The sequence below is a fragment of the Ogataea parapolymorpha genome, chromosome VII, assembly GCF_000187245.1.
Source record: "Ogataea parapolymorpha DL-1 chromosome VII, whole genome shotgun sequence".
NCBI classification, from domain to species: Eukaryota; Fungi; Ascomycota; class Pichiomycetes; order Pichiales; family Pichiaceae; genus Ogataea; species Ogataea parapolymorpha.
In genome coordinates, this window is record NC_027860.1 from 1,035,307 (window position 1) to 1,058,412 (window position 23,106).

Here is a 23,106-nt window from a genome sequence, read left to right on the forward strand (position 1 = left end):
TATGCGCTGTGTATCGTTATACTATTAATTGGTCAAGTAATGATGAAGCCCACAAGTGTAGTTTTACAAAAAACTTGTCATCCTGCAACAAGTCCATGATGCTTCTGTTTTTAGGCATCCGAGACCCCCTACGCAGGTATGTCTCATTATTATTTTCGTTCTTGCGACGGCTATCGATGATGTGCATCGATCTTGACGTTATAAAATGGACCATGGCAGTCAGCTGATCAAGTATAACAGAGTAGTTTTCGTACAATTTCTGCTCACTGTCGCTGGTGAAAATAAGCGAATATCGTCTTTCCGACCCCCTTGCGGTATCATCTATAAGCTTGAAGCCCAGACTCACAGAATATCCGTTCTTAGAATCCCCAAAGCTCAAAGGTTTATTAATATCATGATTGGATTCAATTGTGAAGACTCGCATAATCGTTTGACGTAGAGCTGCATATCTGGGTTGTGAAGATGGATGCTGCGTGCTAATGTAAGTTTGATCTCCTGACTGCGTCCGGAGACTTGTGCCCTCGTGAGGTACTATGAATGCACATGACTTGCACACTGAGGATGGTGGTACTTTTGTTCCATAATAAGAGTCTACAAGCTCTCCCGAATGGACATTTTGAGTGCATATCACCATGGAGGGACCATGGACTTCGCAAAAATGAGCTAGCGTTATCATGAAAGGCATTGAAAAAATATGATTGACTGGCTGTGTGGTGTAAATAAATAATATTAAAAATCAAATCTTTGATGACCTCTGTGCCTCATCTGGAATGCGAGCAGTCCAGAAGCTGGAATTTAGCTCAGCGACAAGCTTTCAGTGCTAGAAACCAAAGAAAAATTCGTCATGTGCAGGCAGTCGTGGTGAGGAACCTCAAATTACCTGCAAATGTGTCCGGCAAGGATCCCCGATTACTGAGATTGAAGACAAAGTCAACCGTAAATATGGCCAACACTGCAATTACCCAGAATAATAAGGTCAAGACATTGAGTCAGGTGGGAGACCTGATTCAATTGTCTCGATATGAAGAGTTTTCTAGCCAAGATAAGCTTCAATCAGGAGCTGATCCTGTGGAGCGGCAGCTAGAGGTTCAGGCAATCAACAAGCGTATGTTCTTGGAGTGCTTTTTCACAATCAATCATTTTTTAGATACGAAGAGCCCATTTTACATTAGTCGAGTATTCTCTGACTCGATCCACGTTTGGGACAATATACAACTTTCCGGTTTATCTCTTAAATCATTTACCATCAACCTTTACGCCAAAATAGATACGGAGTGGAAATTGCTAGTACGATATAATGTGAAGCTTTCGTTTTTGGTCAATCTTGGTAGCGATTACGAAGTTATAGAATCCAAGTTGAGGAACGAACCAAATTTGTTGCTTCTCAAGTTAAATGATGACTGTTATTATGTACAGTCCAGCACCTATTTGCCAAGAGAAGTGATCAAAGACTTAGAGGTCTACCATTCAAACAAAAGTGCTGGAAGCTACCTTCGTGAAGAGCCAACTTGCACTTTTGATCAGATTATGAAGCTGAATAATTTGACAGTTTGCTTAGTGGATCTGCTTTCCTCTAAGAAAGTTCTCACCGATAAAATTGAATCACTATTGAGAGACTCGTTGCCTCCGAAGAGCAACCCAGTGGTCATCAATTGTCTGAAAACGCTTATTGATAGTCAAAAATTAAGCAATAAGCTTCTCAAGCAGCAAATTTCTCGTCTTACTGACATTCAGCACGCAAAGGAATGTAAAACACGCCATGCATTATTGACAGAGTATAAGCGCGAAGATTATGCTCACTACTTATTGGATCTAGAATCCATAATATTGCAAATATCGAAAGAGAAGTCCAGAATAGCCAATACACTCTTGACAATTTTTCCTATAGCAATATCTGATAACCTGGAGTTCTCGCTCTTTGGGTACAAGCTCCCACAAAGCTTGAACTATCTGAAAATGACTCGCATAGAAATAGAGAAAACCAATTCACTACTTGGTATAGTGGTCCTCCTTGTGATCAAACTGTCAAACTATTTGAACGTACCTTTGAGATATCCACTTAAGTTTCTCGGCTCTAATTCATATATTACGGATCCAGTCTCTAAAATGCAAACTAAGCTTCGTGTTTACCCTCTATTTGTTGTCCAAAATAGTAACTTGGCTATCCGTTTTGAATTTGGATTATCACTACTATTGAAGAATCTACAGCAAATATTTGAATCAGAAAATCTTACCAAGCTTGATGACCACGACTTACTTGCTAACTTGAAGGTATTGTTGACATGTATAGCAACAGATGATGGACTGGGACTCAATGAATATTTGGTGACAAAAGACGAAGTCAATACAATCAAGCTCAGCCTGTTGAAAAAATGATACAGGTATTATATCGTTGCATTCACTATATAGAGTCAAGAAAGGAGACAATTTTTTGTAATGAGAATTTTGCTATTGGGTGCAGCGCATTCACTTCATCATTGGTAGAAGTGAATATGCCTTCACTGGTGAGTAGAGAGTGCTTTTCGTTGTATTTCTTCACACCAGCATAGTATTCAAGACACAAGCTGAAAATCAGCACCAGCGCTACGACTAGTGGACCAAAAACACCATCCAAGTGTCTTCCAGATCGCAGCTTGATCAGCTCCAGCCTCTTCATGTAAATTGCATAGGCCCAAACTCCGGAAAAGAGGGTCAGCGCAAAGTAGATGTACGCGATGTTGGTGGCGACAACCGGGATGTGTGACGAAGACACAGATGCATATATTGTGAATGTCAATGCTGACAGCAAGGTAGTGATATGCAACCACCGAACAAATGTACGCTCATTAGCAAGCCAAACTTTGGCTTCCACTTTGACTGGGCCAGACTGCTTGATCAAAGTCTTTGGCTTAACCACTCCTGGAGGCAGAATAATCTCTTCATCTTCAGACTCGTATCCTTCTAGTTTGGATGCCTTAGAAAACACAGGTATAAAATAGGAAGCAACATTCAACTTTTTCTTTCTTGGAGGTTCAGTGAAACTTTTGGATTCGGATGGGGCACCTGGTGTAATCGGAGTACTGGAAGTCGAAACCAAGTTGGAAATTGATTTTCCCGAAGGGCTCACAGCTGTGGCAGACTCCTCATCGGAAGACTCATTATCGTCCAAATCCTCTTCCTCCTCGACTATTTGGTCCAAATGCACCGTTCCCGTGTTGGTCACAGGATTAGGGCTTTCGCCAACTTTCTTTTTCAAATTCTTTAATATCTCGTCCTGCTGCTGCTGCCTTATTTGCTTCTCTCTTGAATCATGATAAGCTTGTTCGGGATTTTTCCTAATGTCATTCTCGAGCTCCGGAAGCCAGAAAGGAAGAATATCCAAATTGTCATCTTCCAAGAAAAGAGAAGAAATGCCTTGGATGAACTTTGAGAAGTTTGGAACCTCCTTTACTAAGTGCCCATTAGTCAAATCATTGATCCAAGCTAGGGTTCTGGACGAAGGATTATTGAAAATCGAGTTGGCCAGTTTGATTTCCATGACAGAATAAGGGAATTTGGCGTATTCACCCTTTCTGAGAAGCGAATACGGATCGTCAATTGTGGAATCAATGTCCATTCTATGCCATTCTCTTGGATTTCTGATTGGCCTGTCAGGGTCAAAAGAGTCTTCCCTGATGAACAAAATATCCGAATCGATTGTAATTCGAACTCTATCATCACCTGGCATTTGGAATGCAGTTCTAGTGTGAACAGTTCTCAAGGTCGGTTGCAAATCGTTCTCTCTAATAAATTGTTGCAATTCCTTGAAGTTGGAAGATAGCTTATCGATTGATTCCTTTGAGATACCCCTTCTTTCCAATCTTTTGACAAACTTTTCAAGAGTCAGTTTCGTATTGGAATCACTCTTCGGGCGGTTTGGAAGCTCCATATCCTCTTGTTCATCTTTGGGATTTTTCTGGAAAATGAAGTCATTTATATACTTCTCCTTCAATGAGAGACGGACATCATTAGAAGTCCCCGTGTCATAGTCGAAAATCTTCTTCTCGATCGTGAGTTCTGGGTTATCCCTTAGTTTTCCTGACCATCTTATCCTAAGTGAGGGTGTTTTGTTCAAATTTTTGAGTAGTTTGTTGTTGTACAATTCGAACTGTCTGTTGTCAAAATAGAGAGATGTAATTTTGGGGTCCACACTATACTCGTCATCATCGTCGTCATTCTGGTTAGTATAAATCAAGACCGGGAGATGTCTCAAAATAGTGGTTTTAATTTCCATTAAATTATCAGGATGGATCCAGAACTTGAGAACTTTGTATCCATAGTCCTTTTGACCCATATTGTTCAATGAGGCACTCGGAGTAGTCGAAATCCTTCCAGAGGATGACAATTTCTGAATCGAGTTTTGAAGAGAAGTCGACAATGAACTAGAGCCCGTTTGGTCTCTAACAAAAGAGTATAAGGTCGAGATTCTGAATAGATATGGAGAAGTGTCCTCACTAATGTTATTCAATGGCAATGACTTCATTCTTACGCTCAACAATGCTTTCACAGAGTAGCCTTTGTGCAGTCTATCATGCTTCTTGACAATCTTAATGAATCCAGTGAAATTGAGTCTCGCAAAGTGATCCAATTCCTTTGCCAACCACAACAGCTCTTCGAGCTTTTTCTGAAATGCCTTGGCGTCAAAATCGGCGCTTTTTTTCTCGGAAATGCTTTTCAAGTACTCTTCGCTTTGAAGTTCCAGCTTGGATATTTCCTCGTCGAGTTCCTTGTACTTCGAAATCTGGAAAGTGTACACCTTTTCCAACTCAGAGTCCAATTGCGAAGCAAATTCTGCCTCATCTTTTTCAGACCATGCACTGATAGCTGAGGAGGATCCTGGCTTAGTAGGGTTTTCTGTTGATTCGATAACGTTTTCCTTCAAAAGTCTCTTCAAATGATCATAATCGATGTAGTAGTTTTTCCATGGAGGAAACACCTCGTTTTGGAGCTTCACTCCAAACAACATGCTGTATTGACTTACTCGGCTCAAATAATCACCAATGCAACTTTTCTGAACTTCGCAATTATGTAGTGCAGCAGAAATTAAATAATCATGGGCCCGGGGGCACGTGTACGATGAATCCTTACACCTCCACTTATCTAGCTTGAAATAATAGAATACAAAAATTCAACTCAAGGGTTCCTTGAGAATCTTGACAACCGTGCACCATTTTGTCCAAAGCGAGGTTGTTAAAGATTTGAACACTTTTCAAACATGTCTTTCGATCCAGTTCATGACAGCATAACTAATAACACACAGGTAGATCACAATATGGAATCCACTGATCCACTGACAGATCAACAATCTAAGTTCTCAGATCCACTTCTTGTCGATTCTGAAGATAAGATCGCGGAAGCTGAAGATACGAAAAAACGCAAAAGACAATCTGATGATGGAGTTAAAGAGAAGCTACATCCATCGGTACTGACCAATTCCCGCACTAGACACTTGAAGAAGGCTGACGGAGAGCCTTACTGGCGAAAGGATATACGCTTCGTTTTTTTGATGAAATTATTCTTCAACAACAGGAGAATATTCTCTAATCCTTTCAAAAAGTCGGGGGAGAATTTCGATTGGCCGGAACACTTCAAATACTACAGAGATGAATTTGGCACGGAGCATTTTAATGATGGATCTCATTTGACATTCTTTGAGCTTTACCTCGTAACTCTCATGAAGAGTAGCAAGGTTTCCAAAGTCTTGAAAGATCGCCTTTCGCATGATCTAAGCTATGCCTTGAATTTCTCGGTTATCAGCATTCTCGTTAATATTGGCCGCCTGAATACGACTGTGAATTTCGACCATGCGATGAAATCGCAATTTAGAACCTATCATTCTGTGCCCTCTTTGCATGTTGGAGACCATACTTCCATCTTCGAGAAATTCTACGTCCTTCATCCTGTTGAAGCCAGACTCAAGACAGAAGACACGAAAAACTACTTCCCAATGTCCGCGGTAAAGCCATTACAAGATACGCCCCGCATTAAGTCAATACTTAAATCAATTAACGACTTGAACCAAGAAGTTCCAAAAAATTTCAAGGAATTCATTTTGGGGATGAACGAAGACAATAAATTCCATCTGAACGTTGTCAGCTTATTGTTCCTGCTTTGTGTACATGAGTATGAGATTGGAAAGCTTTTTTTCCCGACTGCTCAGCAATTGCCACAAAGGGAGACCGACAATACGGACCGTACGGGTTTTGCCGCTTCTTCTGGATCATTATTTAATGACATCTGGCTGAAATCAGAGTCAGATCCAAACGACGAGGTGGAGAGGTTTTTATGGTTGATCTACCTTTTCTTGGAGACTGACTTCAAAGCGGAAAAGATTTTAGCTAACCCTTTTAATAACCCGTTAGCTCCTATCACTATTGATCCTAGACTGAATGTGGCAGAAGAAATTGCTCATGATAACTTGGAACTCATTGAAAAGCTCAGACAGCTCGTGCCCCCAACGAAAAAATATTCACCCGAGCAAAGCCAGGACCCATCTCAATTGATCAACGATGTTGATACAGAAAATGAAAAGGCATTTGCCTTCTATATGAAAAATCTACGACTCAAATTCTTAGATGACGCTCCAAGTGATGATGAATCAAAGAAAGCAAAACGAGCTAAAAAGTCGAAGAAGTCAACGGATGCTGATGATACGGATGCTGACTTAACGGCATTGGGACTTGAAGAGTCAGACATAAAAAAGCTGAAACAAGCTCTTAACACGGAAGAAAATGGGACAGGAAATGCTGAGTCCAACCCCCATGGTGACGATTTGCAAGTAGATAAAGCACGCAAAAAGAAGAAGACCAGCATTGGGCCAATCAAGCTCAACTTGAGCCATATCGAAGCTTTGTTAAGTTCAGATGTAAGATCAGGCTCAACATCAAAGATGATGATTAATAAACGAAACAAAAATCACTACATGGCCTTATTTCTGAGAGATCTCATACTGAAACGTGCGGATGACCTCAAACGCAAAAGATTAAAACTAGGGCACTTAAATTGCATGCACAAATTGGACAATCTATTGATTACACAAAGCGACGAGAATCTCTCATGCTTGCACAAGGACAAACTGGATGAGTTTCAGATCAACTATTATAAAGATCTGAGACGGATAGTGAATTTCGTTGACGACTCAGCGGACAGAGAGGAATCAGCGCACGATTTATTTTTGGAAAAAGCCTTTTCTGATGTATAGAGAACGCGATAGCTGAAAAGTTATCATTCCACTGGCTCTATGCTAATGACCGAATTACCTCTGATGATACAACTTCCCACTTTCACTTCATCTGTAGATTGTTTATTTGTAATCAGTTCCACAGCATCTGATAAGTTCAAGTTGAGGAAAAGGTCATAGCCTGCAAGTCTCCCTCTGACTACTCTCGATGAGTTGAGTGTAATTTTGAGGTTTTTATCCACGAATTTTTTCAACTCTGGCGTGGATACCATTTAGCACGTTTAATGGTTTGAAAAAGCTATTTTTTTAATTTGTTTTGAGGTCGTGTGTGGATTTCAAGGAGGATCAAGTTGTTTGCAAATCGCCAAACGATGTCTGCAGAAGAATATTTGAACCTCAGGCAACAAATATTGAACCTGGAGTTTGAACGAGATGACTTGGTTCAAAGGGTTGATGAGCTTAGAAAGCGCAAAATTGAACTAAGTGGTGAGAATCAATTCAACCTGCAAGATTACCTTCAAACATGTCAAATACTCCAAGAACATTCCAATCTCCCGTCAATCGATATGGAAAAGCGGCTCCATCTTGTCAAAATGTTCTATCCGCATATGGTTATCTCTGATGTTCAACAAGGGGCAGGGATATTTACATTCACTTTAACTTTTAAATACTATTTGGAGTTCAAGGTAGCTGTTGAGTTTTCACAAGAGAGGGTTGTAAATCTCGAAATTGCAAAATCGAAGCACTCAATTGTGAGCGAAATGGCAGAAATAAACAAGTTAATTAGGCTTGCTTGTGCCAAGAGAAACTTGTCGCTGTTCATCTACGCAACTAATTCATATATCAATTTAGCAAAGCGCAGATTAACGCTCTGGACACAGCTATTTGATAGCCTTGGCGCGGAATACAATGTGAACGATATTTCTGCAAGTTTACAAAACGACAGACTAGCTGTGTTTGCTCGATTTAAAAACTGCCAGATTGTAAGTATTTCCAAAGACGGCAAGCGGTTGACAATCAATTGGAAGATTTCGTTTGACAGTGACGACGCCGAATTTGTTGGCGAATTCCAATCCAAATTGGAGTGCATGTATACTGATGGCGAGACTAGCGTCGACCTTGACGACACATTCAATGTCTTGGTGAAGGTAGACGGCATAGCAGGGGCTATTAGTCATCTTCTCAAAAACCTCTTGCACTAAAAACGGTACTCCATCTCGAGTCCAGCTCTGGACATTCCGCATTTCACATAGAATCCCTCATTTTTTGGGTCGCAATCTAATATAGCTTTGTAACATCCTTCTTCCTTAGCTAATTCAATCAGCTGACGAATCAGGTACAGACCCAACTTTTTTCCTTGCTGATCGGGTCTCACAGCTATATCTTCAATATGGCCCACTTTGGCACAGCTGTGAATCAATTTTGTCTCCACAATCAATGACCCAACCGCCACCACTTGGGATTCGTAATCGGTGATCACCATATTTTTGTAAGTTTTGGGCTGTGACTTCCAGTAATCAACTATGTCATTGAAGTGCTCCTGATCTACATCACCTACCGATGTCAAAGTTTCCAATGTTTGCAGGTATCCCCTGGAAAAATCTTCCTTTTCTAGTGGACGCAGATTGTAGCCTTGTGGCAGATGCTGTTCGCTCATCGTCAATCTGTTTGTGCAACTTTTACGCGATAGATCTAATGAAATTAGTTTTTGAGGAAATTTGTACATTCGGTGTAGGGTTTTATAGTATGTAAAATTTCCCGGCCTCTAGGGCACAACATTGTAGTGCATGCGGATGCCCATAGCTGACAGCTCAGAATCCAGGTACTTGAGAACAAACGGAATAGCGACAGTGGTTGTATCTCCGCCACCAATAAACTTGGTTCCTTGACCATCCTCCCAGATATCCATTTCATCCGTATTCTGTAGCACACGATCAATTTTTTTGGCACAGCGGCGACATCTCGTAGTGGCCTGAGTGCCAATGCGAGGGACAGACATTTGCGTGGACAGTAACGAGCCACACGAGCGGCAAATGGCAGTTTGTGTGTAGTCCGAGCAGTTGAGCAATCTGTCTTGAAGCAAGAAAGAAGTTCCGTGACCGATAAGAGCATCTCTCTCCATTTCTCCTACACGAATACCTCCGTGTCTCTTTCTACCCTTGACAGGTTGCAATGTGAGAGAATTCACTGGACCTGTAGATCTGACTTGGAATTTATCGTTCACCATGTGTCTCAATCTTTGGTAATAAACGACACCAATGTATATGTCGGCGCGAAGCTCTTCTCCTGTCACACCAGAATACAACGGCTCGTTTCCGTGGTAGTTGTAACCGGCTCTTTGGAGCTGCTCACCGAAATAGTCGGCTGGTGTGTCAGATTCGCTGAACTTCCATGGAGTTGCGTCCTGAGCAATACCGTGCAAAGCTCCAGCTTTTCCGGCAAGAGACTCGACAAACATACCAATAGTCATTCTCGATGGGAACGCATGCGGATTGATGATCACGTCCGGCTGAATACCAGTCTCGCTGAAAGGCATATCAATTTGAGGCCACTTTCTCGAACAAACACCTTTTTGGCCGTGTCTCGACGAGAACTTGTCTCCAATTAATGGCTGTCTCGTGATACGGTACTTTATCGAAAGCGTCTGGAACTCGCTTGTTCCATTGTCGTCTCCCAGAAGCTTCACTTCCTCAATGAAAGCTGGCTCAGAGCTATGGTAGGTCTTCACTTTAGTTTTGCCCAAAATATCATCGTAATAAGCGCAAATAGGGTCACCCTCTTCCACGTGAACTCCGATGTGTGGCAGCCCATCGTTATCCAACTTCTCTTTCCAGCTTTCAGGCCATTCATCGCTTCCAAAGCCAAAATGTTGAGTGATTGGATCTCCTCTCTTTCTATTCAAAGATAAGTCCACTTTTTCAACTTTGTACACCACTCCGTAACCGAATCCCCTCTCGTCAGCGGACTTATTGATTATCATTGCATCGTCCATATCATATCCGGTATACGAAATAACAGCGACCACTGCGTTGGTGCCGTTAGGGAAATTATCCATCCCATAATCGTCATAAAGATTGGCTTTAACGATTGGAGTCTGACCCGATTGAAGACGGTAGAGCTTGTTGTCGCTTCTGTGGCACAGCGCAACACCAGGAGTTCCCATGGTTTGCTTACCCATCTGACATTGGTACATGTTTCTTGGCGACTGATTGAAATCCGAAAATGGTGTTAAATTAGCTAGGATGGACAAGATATTGGTTGGTGCAAATTCAACGTGTGTGTGGATATTATTTTCGATCTCAGAAGGAATAACGGCAACGTTCATGAAAACTTGCTCGAAGGGACCAACAATATCCTCTTTGTCCAATGGAAGGTACCTGACTGGTCTCACCATTCTCGAGGCTCCAGCAAACAAATAAAGACCTGGATATTGACCGCCAGAGGATGGCGGAACATATCCAATTTCCAAATCGAGCGGAATATCGTGGTGCCCTTCCACCTTCCAAAATCTCAAAGTGTCGGCAACGATCTTTCCCTGCTTGTGAGAGCACCAGCCAATAATTCTACCGTCCAATTGAACACAGCAGACATTTGGACCAGAAATGTTTATAGCGGACGCAGTAGGTGAGACACCCAGTTTGTGGAGCAGCTTTGGGACCTTTGTGACGTCGGATGCTTTGGTAGTAATTCGGCATTTGTGGGCCAAGTGATTTAGCAATCCACAAGGAGATCCATCTGGAGTGTGGACAGGACACAAAAATCCCCAAGATTCTGGAAGTAATTTACGGACCGCCGTGGTCTTCAACTGCGCAAAGAAAGAACCTCTATGGACCATTCGGAAGTGAGAAATGAAACGGTGGAAATTGATTTTTTCTGCCACCACGGTGTAACCACTCACTTGTTGCAAATCTAGACCAGATTGCGAGACCAAGTTACCGGTTGACAAAAAGTACTGCAGCTTCTGGCCAATATTTTCATTGATTCTCAAGAACACTCTTGACATGTACTTCCTGTCTGAGAAATTCACTGCAATGCCTCTATTGATGTCAGATTGTACTTGCAATCTGATGTTTTGGAGATATTCCTCGATTTTTTCTTTCAAAATCATTCCATAGAGGAAACCCCCCAGCAAAATCTCTTGATGCTGAGTTGCATCCGGATTGTCTGGAGAACAATCTCCGGCCACTAAAGAGTAGAGTTTTCTGATCATGAATAGGAGCATACGGAATTTATCCTCGTTGTTTTCCAAGTGAACTAGAACAATTCTCTTGATAACTTCCTCACCCACGCTGATATCAGACATGTCAGGGGTAGCACCAAACACCACCCTAAATTTGTCACCAAGATATGCTAGGGTCTCTTTTTGCGAGTAAAGATTGTAGTTCTTATAAGTTCTTAACAACAATTCCAAACGATCTGTCAAGAAAGAATTTCCAGTGTCGGCACCCACAACACCATCAAAGATTTCTCTATCATTAGTTTCGATCAATGCTTTCAAGATCATCACCACAGGAATCAGATACTCGTTCTTTCTCCAAGAAAACCTGAAAGTAACATTTCCATCATTCAAGTAGTGCAAAACATTTGTCTGCGAAGTTTGATCTGGCCTCACCGAGCGAATCTGAACACCAAAATGCGAATACGATGTGCCTCTATTAGCGAACGATGGTCTGATGATAGCCATCGGATGGTTGCGTCTTTGCACAATAAGCATTCTGATCAGTTTTTCAATACCATTGACAATAAAATAACCTCCCAATTCATCGCTCTCTTCTCTTAGTTTAACAAGCTGATCAGGGGACAAGTTTTCAAGGTGACATCTGTTGGATTGCAACATGATCGGGATTTGACCTGCTTCTCTGACTTCACTAATCTCTTCGCCATCGTTAATAGACCAACACACTTTGAGCAGGAGTCTGGCCCTGTAAGTTGTCATTCTTTCTCTACACTCTGCCGGGTAGGTGTTTCTAACCACCGAGAGTTTGTCGGTCGAAGGAACTTGCGGTTTGGCGATCTGCACAGAGTCAACTCTTATTCTCAATTTATTGCCCGAGCCAGTGGCATCATTAGTGTCAAAAATTGTTTTTGTTCCAATGTCTTTAACGGCTAAGTTCAAAAGTCCTCCATCGGGCCCCTCTGTCAAGGCGTTGAAAGATCCGACATGCGGCCTGACAGCGTCATAAAGCATCTGGAAAGCCGATCTGTCCTTCGGAGGGTTTTTGAAGCGGTGCTCCCTTTCCAAGGTTCTGAACTTCGCTGTAGTCATTAGGATGTAGCTGATTTAAAAAATTTTATTTTTTTCAGATAAAATTTTTCAGATCCCACGACATCTATTCTTGTGATAAGGAGGGATCTTAAGCTGAGAATTGATGTGCCACGAGCATAACAAATACCATCGGATGCGATTCTTGTAAGATTATCGGTCACGTAACTTCTTGCTTCACCATCGCTGTGACCAGCCAGAAAACAAACTGTAGAATATCACTCGTCAAATCCTATCGATTATCAAAATGTTAGTTTTAAAATTTGTGGTGGTTGATGACTATATTAAACTGGAATTGTTAGTCACTTAATATCAGGCTAACCGCAATTAATGTAAAAAACAAAACAGTCTCTTTAATAGCTGTTACAAAGTCGTCGTATCCTTTATCTACTCTTTCATCCCAGTTCAATATCAAGCTGGCAAGCCATGCTTACCGATAGCGAGGAAGTCTGAAATCAATATAAAAGCTATTCTAAGATTTCACTTGACATACTGAAAAAAAGAATGGGTTTACAATCCCTCTGAACTGGACCTACAATATTAAAGCCGTTGTGGTGTGTAGTCATGTGGTTTTCCAGTGTGCAAAGGCCAATAAGTAACACACTTCGGGAATAGTACTCATGTTCCGGAAAGGGAACCTGGAACGATTATGGCATATGAGTGTGACATACTTACAGTTTGTCATTAGGATGATAAAATGGAGTCACTCTCTTATAAAAGTTCGCTGCAAAGTGCAGTGCTACCATCTTCGGCAATTAATACACAGCCCTAAAATACAAAAAAAAGTTCATGGCTAAATCACGATACGAGTACGTCAAGAATTTCGAAAGAGAATCCATACTCCTCCCCGAAACCTACATAGTGATCCGTGTAGATGGAAGAGGGTTTCACAAATTTTCATCCAAATATGATTTCGAGAAACCAAACGATCTATGCGCTCTTGAGGTAATGAATTCAGCAGCACTAAAACTGATGGAAACCATCCCTAATATTATTATGGCCTACGGGGACTCCGACGAGTACTCCTTTCTGTTACAAAGACGATGCGACTTGTTTGAGCGAAGAGAATTCAAACTCATCTCGACGTTTGCATCTACGATTACTGCATATTACCAATACTACTGGAGTCAGTCATTTCCTGAGAAACCACTTCAGCCTGACCGGCTTCCGACTTTTGACGCACGAACAGTTTGTTACCCAACTAAAGAGTTGGTGAAAGATTACTTCAGATGGAGACAAGTTGACTGTCACATTAATAATCTGTACAATACTACATTCTGGTCTCTCGTAAAAAGTGGTCTAACGACTCAAGAAGCGGAGAATAGGCTTATTGGAACATTAAGTTCAGACAAGCATGAGATCTTGTTCAAGGAATTTGGCATTAATTACAACAATGAGCCAGAAATTTACAAAAAAGGCACCATCTTTGTAAGGGAGCTGGACTTTGAAAGCGATGTAAACATAGACCTGTCCAAAAGACAAGCACAAAGATTACAAAAGAAACTCAAAAAATCAGAAATCAAGAAACTTCATTGCGACATAATCAAAGATGAATTCTGGGATTGCAGGCCTTGGCTTTTCAGTTAAACTTTTGAGTTAAACTTTTGCTTCTAGGCCGAAGATCTGGCTCATTAGCCTCCTGTTCATTTTGCCCGTTGGAGATTTGGGCAATTCCTGAACAATAAAGATTTTTTGTGGTAGCTTGAAGCTTGCCAATCTATCTTGGAGCCAAGTTCTCAGTTCGGTTTCTGTCAACGAGGCCCCGTTCTTGCAAACTATGCCGCACCCTATATTTTCTCCATACTTCTTGTCGGGATATCCAAAGGAGACACACTCCTTCACTTTCTCATGCGAGCTCACCACTGAATCGATTTCAACAGGTGAGATTTTCTCTCCACCTTTATTGATAATCTCTTTTATTCTGCCCTTGAGGACTAATCGTCCCTCATTATCAAACATTCCAAGATCACCCGTCTTGAAAAAACGCTTTCCCTGGAAATTGAAAAACGACTCTTTGTTTGCAGTCTCATTTTGCAAATATCCCAATGTGACATTGGGTCCGGATATTGCTACTTGCCCAACTTGACACTTGTTCAGAATTGCCTCACTCTCGTCAATGATAATGACTTCCACAGACCCCTGAGGAATGCCAACGGTACCAGCTTTTCTAGATATTTTACCGTGAAAGGGTATGTTATTTGAGGTGACTTGGTGTGATGCTTCGGTCATGCCGTAGGCTTCCACCACGGGGCATCCAAAATTTGACTCAAGCTCAGTGAAGACGGTTGGCGGTAACGAGGAGGAACAAGACCTAATGAACCGTAGCTTTCCTTTGAGTTCCTTGGGGAGACGGCGGTTTAAGAGGATAATATGGATAGTTGGGACAGCCGAGTACCAACTGAAATTCCATTCTCTTAGATGCGGGTAAAACATAGATGCAGAAAACCTGTTTGGGACGACAACAGAGCCTTGTGATGCGAGGGACGCCAACAGAACCTGGAGTCCGTGGATGTGGAATAAAGGCATGATCACATAATTCCTGTCACGGCTTCTTAATTTGTACGATTTAATGATATTCATCATTGAACTAGTGAGATTGGAATGAGTCAAGGGAACTTTCTTTGCCTTCCCTGTAGTTCCACTGGTGAACAATATCAATGCAATGTCCGAGTTTCTGGCAAGGCCTGGCATGTGGTTTCCTGCTTCCTCAGGAGGTAGACCTGATTTATCTATAACTGAATTGTACATAGATGCCAATGTTTGTGCATGGAATATCTCGTACTGAAGCAAAGATCGTGCTGTATCATACCAAATTTCAATAATAAAGGGCTTTGTTGGGGTTGCACGGGCAGCAGAAACAATTTCTGAGTCTGGTTTCAAGTGACCGTAGCGAGGAACAATGACAGCGTCCGTTTCCAGGTCAGAAAGATAGCCGAGAAATTCCGATCTTGTGTACTTTGGGTTTAACGGTGTGATGACGTTTCCTGCTGTGGTAATAGCAAGAAATGAAGCAATCAGCTCAAGTCCGTTTGGCAGGCAGGTTGCGATCCTTAATTGCTTCTGTGACCCCTTATCGGTAAGGGGAGAAACAGAGTTTGTGAATATCGATTGGAGATGGTAGACAATGTTGTTCAGTTGAGAGTAGCTAAGCTCAAGCTTAGACTCAGGAACAATCACTGCGGTTTTATTTGAAACTTGGATCAGACTTTGTAAAGACATTGCGAGCCAAAAAGTTTAGGGAGCAATAGTGGAAAAAAGGCGCTATATATATATTACAAACCTAAAACCATTATTGTCATTGCTAGTGAAGGTCAAATGGTGGCTCCATTTGACCTTGACATTCTCCATCTGAAGTTTTTATAAACAGCACCTAAATAGCCTAAAGGTTACCGGTCGGACCACAAAATTTAATTGGCCGATTTACACATCCGGACTAATGCAATGAGGGGTCCTAATTCTATATACATGTATTTAGGCGAACTTCTTACCTTCTAGTGGAATTTCCGCGCGAGGTGTCACCTTTGCATTTCTGGCGGGAGATGGCCACTCTGGGTAAAGAATGCCAGCTTTCTTAAGTAAATCCTCAACAGTTTTAGTTGGCTGCGCGCCCACTGAAATCCAGTACTTTGATCTTTGGAAGTCTAGCTTCACGTCTTTTACTGGTATCACTCCCTCCGATTGTTGCGTAGGAGTAAGCGGACTAGGTCTTGGATCATAAGTCCCTATCACTTCGATTGGTTTTCCATCTCTGCGCGTTCTTTTGTGGCTCACCACGATATTGTATAATGGCTGATGTTTTCTTCCCATGCGGGCTAATCTCAATCTGACAAGTCCCTTCATGATTGTGTCGGTTTCTGAAAAAATCAAATTCTTTGATGAAAAATCAGTTTCACACCCTTACACGCATATCTAAAATTTTTTTTTTTTTTTCTAGCTTTTTTATCTTTGTATTACTATTATGGCTACCTTCGAAGATGATCCTCTCCTGTTAGACATGGAGTTGGAATCACGAATTGGTAGAATAAGAACACAGGTTAATTCCAAACTTGAGAATCAAAAACAACTGGCACTTGTGCTTCAGGCCGTCGATGAAAACTTGGAAGATCAAAAGCAGAAGCAGACTCCTGTTACATATTTTATCTCTTTCCTTTCTCTTTTAGATCAGTGCTGTGATGGTGAGAACATAAAAGATGGCAATCTTGCTGCTGTGGCTCTTTATTTCTTGGACTTGGTGTCTCCATATACGCCAAAGCAACTTCTAAGATCAAAATTCAGTGAGATAGTTGCACGTCTAGCTCCTGCCTTGTCTAACGACGAGTCTGCTGCCCCATTACTGAGATCAAGTATTGGTGTACTTGAAAGCCTTCTTGTTGCCCAAGAGACTGGTGCCTGGATTAATTCGAATAATTTCAAGATTAGCCCCAAAAGAGGCCTCACTGGTCTGCTCCAGCTGTCATTGGATCACAGACCAAAGGTTAGAAAGAGAGCACAAGAGGCTGTGCACAAAATTCTGAGCACGGTTCCGGCTGGTCCTTCTCTTGAGCATCCTGCCTCAACCCTTTGTGGCGAGTTCGCACTAAACTCTGTCATCAAGTTGCTGGAGAGACAACAACAAGAAAAAAAGAATAAAGAGCTCAATACTGAAATAATACACAACTTGCAATTGATTGCTGCTATTACAAAGGCCAATGCATGGCCTTTGAAACAAATACTGCCGCTTTGTGATGTTCTTCTTGTTGTGGCCAAGACTAGTGACCAATACTTGGTTTCTTCCTCCTTTGAAGCTTTTGAAGGACTCTTTCAATCCATGAATGACAAAGTTGACGAAGATAAGTTTGTTCAAGTCTTGAACGTGCTATTTGATCTCAAACCCGCCATTAATGACCAGCATTTGACACCATCTTGGCTGGCTGTTATTGCTAGGGCTCTCACTTCCTACTCCAAGTCTGTGGATGCATACAAATGTATTTTGAAGCTGCCAGACGTCTTTAAAATTGTGGGAGACTTTTTCTTGAGTGAAAATCCTAATGTCCGTATCAGTGCTTCGCAATGCCTGATTGCAATTATCACTGACTCTGTTGATGTGAATTACCTTCTCGAACCACCAAAGACACTCCCTGAGGATTTCGAAAACGTCGAAGAGGTAATAGAACAGCTATCTGAGCTAACAAATGAATATCTGACAGTCAAGTATAGGGAATCCGCCAAGGAAGTGTGTGAAGTCATCACAAGCATTTTGGCTAAGTTTGGATCTCGTGCGGGCCCCTATTTTGCTAACCATCTACATATTATTGGAGAATGGCGGTCCAATGAATTGGAAGGGTTCGAACTCAACCAGGTCAGTGAAAATGTTATTGCTGTTGCTATCAGTTCGATTGGACCAGAAGAGGTTTTGAAAGTGCTTCCACTGAATCTAACTAATCCGCAAGCCACTGGAAGAGCTTGGCTACTACCGTTACTGAGGGACAATGTAAGACATGCTAGCCTTGGTTTTTACATCTCTGAGATTCTTCCAAACGTGGAATTTTTCGAGCAAAAAATCGCTGAAGGAAACCCAGAATCTGTGAACATCAAGATATTTGCTACCATTGTGGATCAAATTTGGTCTCTCTTGCCTCACTTCTGTGATCTTCCTACCGATTTAACTCAAAGTTTCACCGACGATTTTGCATCTAAACTTGCGGGACTTTTGTATGAGAAAACCGATTTGAGAAACACAATCTGTCATGCTCTCAAGCTCCTGGTGGAAAGCAACGTTACCTACTCATTAGGCGTTTTGGAAGATGTGGTTTTGGCACAGAAATTCCCCTTAGAGGAAGCTCAAAAGAACATCGAATATCTTTCGACTACAAAAGCATCCAAATTGTTGTCGGTGCTATTCAATGTCTTCTCTCAAACTTCAATGGCTCAAAGAGGTTTTGTTCTGGATACAATTGATGCATATTTGCAAATTTCGAAGCCGGAGGATCTTTCTGCCACTTTTGACAAAGTTTGCTCAATCTTGAAGCAGGCACTGGATGATGAGAAGGAAACTGATATGATCAAGACGGAGGAGCCGGCTGCGAAATCGAGCATTCCAAAATTGTCGATCACCATGATGGACTTGATAGTATTGATGGCTAAGTACGTCCCCGAATCTTGCTACAATGCGTTATTCTCAATCTTCAACCAAACAGTCAAAATTGCAGATGTTCAGATTCAAAAGCGTTCTTACAGAGTAATTAGTCGACTACTGGAAGCTGATGCTGGACAAAAATCGGTTTTGAATTTCATATCTAACATTTTGTCTCTTCTTCTAGAAACCACAGAAACCACCATGACAGCAGCAAAGTCACCGAGATTTGCGCTGATTCTGGATATCATCAAGATTTTGCCAGCAGAAAACCTGCATTTCATTCCTGCTGTTGTCTCAGAGGTGATAATCAGCACGAAGAGTTTGAACGAAAAGACCAGGGAATCTGCTTACGAGACTCTCATTGTGATGGCTGCTAAAATGGCTGAATTTGAGGGAGCTCCAGTTAAAAACTCGATGAATGATCCCGAGATGCCCGATTCGACCGCCTCGCTTCAAGAGTTTTTCACCATCTGCTCTGCAGGTTTGGTGGGCGCCACTCCTAACATGATCAGTGCTGCTATCACTTCGCTTGCTCGTCTAGTGTATGAATATCACTCGAAACTAGATATTCAATTTTTATCCGAGCTCTACCAGACAGTTGAACTATTCTTGACTTCCAAGAATAGGGAAATTATCAAGGCTACGCTTGGTTTTGTCAAGGTTGCGATTTTGAGTTTGCCGGAAGAGATGGTTGCACAGAACATGAAAGGTTTACTGACCAACTTGATGGCTGCGTCTCACGAGCACAAGAATCATTTCAAATCTAAGGTTAAACATATCATTGAGAGACTGATTCGTAAGTTCGGTGTCGATCTTGTTGAGGAAAGCATCCCCGAGGAGGACAAGAAACTTGTTGCCAACATCAAGAAGTCAAAGGCTAGGGCCAAGAGAAAGAAGTCGCAAGCTACAGGTACAAATGCTGCGGAGTCAGGAGTGATGTCTGGTTACGAGGCAGCTCTGTATAGCGATTCCGAATCCGAAGAGGAGGAGGATCAGCCATCTGGAAAGTCTCAACAATATATTTCCGAATCTAGAGAGATGCCGCTTGATCTGCTGGACAAACAAACACTTACTCACATATCGTCTTCGAAACCAAAGAAATTCACCAAAAAGACTCTGGAGAACGAATTCAAGACCAAGAATGGTAAGTTGGTCATTGAAGAAGCCGAAGAGCAGGAAGATGTGCTCAATAAAGACTCTATCGATGCTTATGTGGAGGCGGTTAGACAAGGTCCAATCAGGGGCCAGAAAAACAGACTTAGATACAAGCATAAGAAAGGAGATGACATCAATTGGGACGAAGAGTCGGACAACGAGTCCAAATCGAAACCAAAAACCTCCAACAAGATTCAAAAACCTCAGCGGAAACAGAAGAAGTTTAAATCTAACAGACGTTTATAGAATATGGAAGCTATATATCATCGGGATCGTCCATTTTTTGATTTTCTGCGTAAGGCAAATGTTGCGCCAGGTTTTCTGGAGTTGGTCCAAAGACCACATGATCGTTATTCGAAGTCACTGTAGGTTGCTGTAAGTCTTCTGGAACATATTCATCGAGAATCGTTCCTTTGAACTTCGTGTCAGGTTTTTCGCTCAGCTGCCCGCGCAGCACAAAACGGATCCAGTCCGGGTCCAATCGTATCCCATCTTCGATCGGCTCGTTTTCATTTGCCGGCACGCTCAATGGTTCCAGAGGCTGGGTAGGCTGCCTGTGAAGTCCTGGCGTTGCTTGGCCCAATGCTGCAGTCAAACTGTTCATCTTCGTATGTATATCCATCGAACTTTTCAGCTCTGCCAATTCAGTGAGGAATTCTTTGTTTGGTCTAGCCACCTCTCGTAGTCGCGTGTTCATGTCACTTTGGAACCAGTATTCGAAGTTGTTTAGACCCTGTGTAACCAGTCGATCCGAATCATAAGCGTCCAGCCTGCGCGCTGGCGAGATGATTTTGAGCTCCAGAAAGGCGTCGGAAATATCTTGAATGTTGGGCTCAATGTCATTGCGGGCCTCCATGTATTTTGTGACAGTTTGTAAGAGCAGCTGAAAATAACGCACGTAAAGGTCGGTGACAAGGTCTAGCGCCCGATTGTTGCATTTGTCAAAGCCATGTGCTTTGAGAAGCTGAGCCATGGTCACCCGAAGCAGGTGGAACTCAAAGCTACTAGTCATGAAAACCGTAAATATTTTCATCAGTCGATCGACGCAAAATATCGTTTTTTCGTCCGGCACTATCACATGCGGAGCTTCGAGGAAGAAAAACCCCTGACTAAAGCTTTCGGTGCTAACCAGTATCCTTACGACCCGCAAACTTTCAACGCCAGGTCGGGACAACAAATTTGGGTTGGTGGTGTAAAGTCTAGGCCACGAATAACCTTTGTTGGTAAATCTGCTACCATCTCTAGCGTGAAGCTTTTTGTTGAAAATTTTTTCGAGCTACAATAATACTTGTGTATAAAGAAGTGGTGATCAGGGGAAGATGAAGGTCACAAACAAACTCCTGGAGTCGCACAAGGAAGAGAATGCACCGGCGACATTCTCCTTCGAGTTCTTCACTCCCAAGACAAGCCAGGGTCTCCAAAACTTGTACGATAGAATGGATAGAATGTATGACCTAAATCCTTTGTTCATCGATATCACATGGAACGCAGGAGGTCGTTTAAGCACACTCACCACAGAGATGGTCCAGACCACCTCAACAGTGTTGGGCCTCGAGACGTGTATGCATCTGACTTGCACAAACATGAAAACAGACTTGATCGATCAAGCTTTGAGATCGGCATACGAAAGTGGTTGCCAAAACATTTTGGCCCTTAGAGGCGACCCACCGTTGGACGGCTCTGAGTCTACTGGTGATTTCAAGTATGCTAAAGACTTGATCAGATATATCAGAAAACACTACGGTGACCACTTTTGTATTGGTGTTGCGGCTTACCCTGAGGGTCACCCCGAAGAATCGGATCCCGTGAAAACTTTAAAATATTTGAAAGAAAAGCAAGATGCGGGTGCTGACTTTATTGTCACTCAGATGTTTTATGACACGGAAAACTTCATCAACTGGTGTGATGAATGCAGAAAAATAGGTATTACTATGCCAATTATCCCAGGTATCATGCCCATTAGTACATATGCTGCCTTCATCAGAAGAGCTGGCTGGTCCGAGATCGCGATCCCAAAACATTTCAGCGAGGCTTTGGAGCCTATTAAAGATGACGATGCCAAGGTCAGAGAAGTTGGAACAAAGTTGGTGATTGAGATGTGTCAGCAATTGCTCGAATCCAAAAGAGTGAATCATCTGCATTTCTATACCATGAACCTGGAAAAATCTACCCTAATGATCTTGCAGGGTCTCAATTTGGTTACCAAGCAACAGCTTCACGACATGAAACAGCCGTGGAGAAAATCGCTTAATCCGAACAGATCCAAGGAGACAGTCAGACCCATCTTCTGGAAAAACAGAAAATTCTCTTATATCAGCCGCACTGCTAACTGGGACGAGTTCCCGAACGGAAGATGGGGAGATTCTCGGTCTCCTGCTTTTGCCTCCGTTGAATCGTGTGAGTCAGAGCTCATCAGGCACTCTCCCAAGAAAGCACTTGAACTTTGGGGCACGCCCAACAGTCTCAAAGATTTGGCCGAGCTGACCATGAGATACATCAACGGGGAACTATCATGTTTGCCTTGGTCGGATGGCCAAATCTCCTCAGAGATCGAACCTACTAAGAAGCAGATCTTGGATATTGTCAAGCACGGAATCCTCACGATCAACTCACAACCTTCTGTCAATGGACTCAAATCCAGCGACAAGGTGTTTGGATGGGGGCCGAGAAATGGTTACGTTTACCAGAAACAGTATCTGGAGTTTTTGGTTCCTTCCACAGTGGTGAGTTTGCTAATTGAACGCATCAATGAGATGAACAAGGGAGCAGATTCCAACATTTTGTCCTTCTATGCCACCGACAAAGATGGCCATCTGATTACCAATACGCAAGACTCAGACATCATCGCTGTCACTTGGGGCTGTTTCCCAGGAACTGAGGTAATACAACCAACCATCGTGGAACGTATCTCCTTCTTAGCATGGAAGGATGAGCTTTTTTCAATTTTAGACAAATGGCTTTCGATCTTCAGACATGAGAAAGCCACACAAGCAACTGATTTCCTATCGTCTTTGTGCGACTCGTTCACACTGGTGACAGTTGTCGACAACGACTACGTCAAGAGCCCGAATGCACGGATATTTGAGCTCTTCCAAGACATTGATCTGCTTGCTTGAACGGTAGAGCCTGGCCGGACATATACACAGGCTTTCCATATAGATACAACTCACCTCAACTGCTGAGTTGCCCACCCAAAAACAGACGACAATGCATTTTATCAGCATTTTCCTATTCATCAGGTTTTATGATTCAACTTGGTGATACTGATGCCCAGTGTATATGTACTTTAGATAGCTAATTGCATCCTCAACGGATTTATTCCACAGCCCGGAACTGATAAAGGTTTTTTTTTTATTTAACCTGTATTACAGTATT

General features: G+C 42.3%; 14 protein-coding genes across 14 annotated transcripts; 6 read left to right on the plus strand and 8 right to left on the minus strand.

Annotated features, from left to right (window-relative positions):
- Positions 1-16: 16 nt before the first annotated feature.
- HPODL_02980 (Protein LST7) lies at positions 17-634 on the minus strand (the record flags this gene model as incomplete). Its single annotated transcript, XM_014077309.1, has 1 exon — positions 17-634. One exon carries the CDS (start codon positions 632-634, stop codon positions 17-19), a length of 618 nt encoding a protein of 205 aa, XP_013932784.1.
- A 113-nt stretch (positions 635-747) lies between these two features.
- Positions 748-2,376, plus strand: HPODL_02981 (uncharacterized protein; the record flags this gene model as incomplete). Its single annotated transcript, XM_014077310.1, has 1 exon — positions 748-2,376. The coding sequence occupies one exon, from the start codon at positions 748-750 to the stop codon at positions 2,374-2,376; it is 1,629 nt and encodes a 542-aa protein (XP_013932785.1).
- Positions 2,377-2,401: 25 nt separating this feature from the next.
- HPODL_02982 (Vacuolar membrane protein involved in vacuolar polyphosphate accumulation) lies at positions 2,402-4,984 on the minus strand (the record flags this gene model as incomplete). Its single annotated transcript, XM_014077311.1, has 1 exon — positions 2,402-4,984. One exon carries the CDS (start codon positions 4,982-4,984, stop codon positions 2,402-2,404), a length of 2,583 nt encoding a protein of 860 aa, XP_013932786.1.
- Positions 4,985-5,290: 306 nt separating this feature from the next.
- Positions 5,291-7,219, plus strand: HPODL_02983 (Ino eighty subunit 1; the record flags this gene model as incomplete). The annotated part of the gene is made up of 1 exon (XM_014077312.1): positions 5,291-7,219. One exon carries the CDS (start codon positions 5,291-5,293, stop codon positions 7,217-7,219), a length of 1,929 nt encoding a protein of 642 aa, XP_013932787.1.
- Positions 7,220-7,242: 23 nt separating this feature from the next.
- On the minus strand, positions 7,243-7,470 carry HPODL_02984 (Small nuclear ribonucleoprotein G; the record flags this gene model as incomplete). The annotated part of the gene is made up of 1 exon (XM_014077313.1): positions 7,243-7,470. The coding sequence occupies one exon, from the start codon at positions 7,468-7,470 to the stop codon at positions 7,243-7,245; it is 228 nt and encodes a 75-aa protein (XP_013932788.1).
- A 99-nt stretch (positions 7,471-7,569) lies between these two features.
- HPODL_02985 (uncharacterized protein) lies at positions 7,570-8,400 on the plus strand (the record flags this gene model as incomplete). The annotated part of the gene is made up of 1 exon (XM_014077314.1): positions 7,570-8,400. The coding sequence occupies one exon, from the start codon at positions 7,570-7,572 to the stop codon at positions 8,398-8,400; it is 831 nt and encodes a 276-aa protein (XP_013932789.1).
- Positions 8,397-8,855, minus strand: HPODL_02986 (uncharacterized protein; the record flags this gene model as incomplete). The annotated part of the gene is made up of 1 exon (XM_014077315.1): positions 8,397-8,855. One exon carries the CDS (start codon positions 8,853-8,855, stop codon positions 8,397-8,399), a length of 459 nt encoding a protein of 152 aa, XP_013932790.1.
- A 108-nt stretch (positions 8,856-8,963) lies between these two features.
- Positions 8,964-12,464, minus strand: HPODL_02987 (DNA-directed RNA polymerase I subunit RPA2; the record flags this gene model as incomplete). Its single annotated transcript, XM_014077316.1, has 1 exon — positions 8,964-12,464. One exon carries the CDS (start codon positions 12,462-12,464, stop codon positions 8,964-8,966), a length of 3,501 nt encoding a protein of 1,166 aa, XP_013932791.1.
- Positions 12,465-13,250: 786 nt separating this feature from the next.
- HPODL_02988 (tRNA(His) guanylyltransferase) lies at positions 13,251-14,048 on the plus strand (the record flags this gene model as incomplete). The annotated part of the gene is made up of 1 exon (XM_014077317.1): positions 13,251-14,048. One exon carries the CDS (start codon positions 13,251-13,253, stop codon positions 14,046-14,048), a length of 798 nt encoding a protein of 265 aa, XP_013932792.1.
- A 9-nt stretch (positions 14,049-14,057) lies between these two features.
- On the minus strand, positions 14,058-15,680 carry HPODL_02989 (Peroxisomal-coenzyme A synthetase; the record flags this gene model as incomplete). The annotated part of the gene is made up of 1 exon (XM_014077318.1): positions 14,058-15,680. The coding sequence occupies one exon, from the start codon at positions 15,678-15,680 to the stop codon at positions 14,058-14,060; it is 1,623 nt and encodes a 540-aa protein (XP_013932793.1).
- A 252-nt stretch (positions 15,681-15,932) lies between these two features.
- HPODL_02990 (37S ribosomal protein S16, mitochondrial) lies at positions 15,933-16,301 on the minus strand (the record flags this gene model as incomplete). Its single annotated transcript, XM_014077319.1, has 1 exon — positions 15,933-16,301. One exon carries the CDS (start codon positions 16,299-16,301, stop codon positions 15,933-15,935), a length of 369 nt encoding a protein of 122 aa, XP_013932794.1.
- A 118-nt stretch (positions 16,302-16,419) lies between these two features.
- On the plus strand, positions 16,420-19,977 carry HPODL_02991 (Ribosomal RNA-processing protein 12; the record flags this gene model as incomplete). Its single annotated transcript, XM_014077320.1, has 1 exon — positions 16,420-19,977. One exon carries the CDS (start codon positions 16,420-16,422, stop codon positions 19,975-19,977), a length of 3,558 nt encoding a protein of 1,185 aa, XP_013932795.1.
- Positions 19,978-19,987: 10 nt separating this feature from the next.
- HPODL_02992 (uncharacterized protein) lies at positions 19,988-20,743 on the minus strand (the record flags this gene model as incomplete). Its single annotated transcript, XM_014077321.1, has 1 exon — positions 19,988-20,743. One exon carries the CDS (start codon positions 20,741-20,743, stop codon positions 19,988-19,990), a length of 756 nt encoding a protein of 251 aa, XP_013932796.1.
- Positions 20,744-21,050: 307 nt separating this feature from the next.
- HPODL_02993 (Methylenetetrahydrofolate reductase 2) lies at positions 21,051-22,847 on the plus strand (the record flags this gene model as incomplete). The annotated part of the gene is made up of 1 exon (XM_014077322.1): positions 21,051-22,847. The coding sequence occupies one exon, from the start codon at positions 21,051-21,053 to the stop codon at positions 22,845-22,847; it is 1,797 nt and encodes a 598-aa protein (XP_013932797.1).
- Positions 22,848-23,106: the final 259 nt, after the last annotated feature.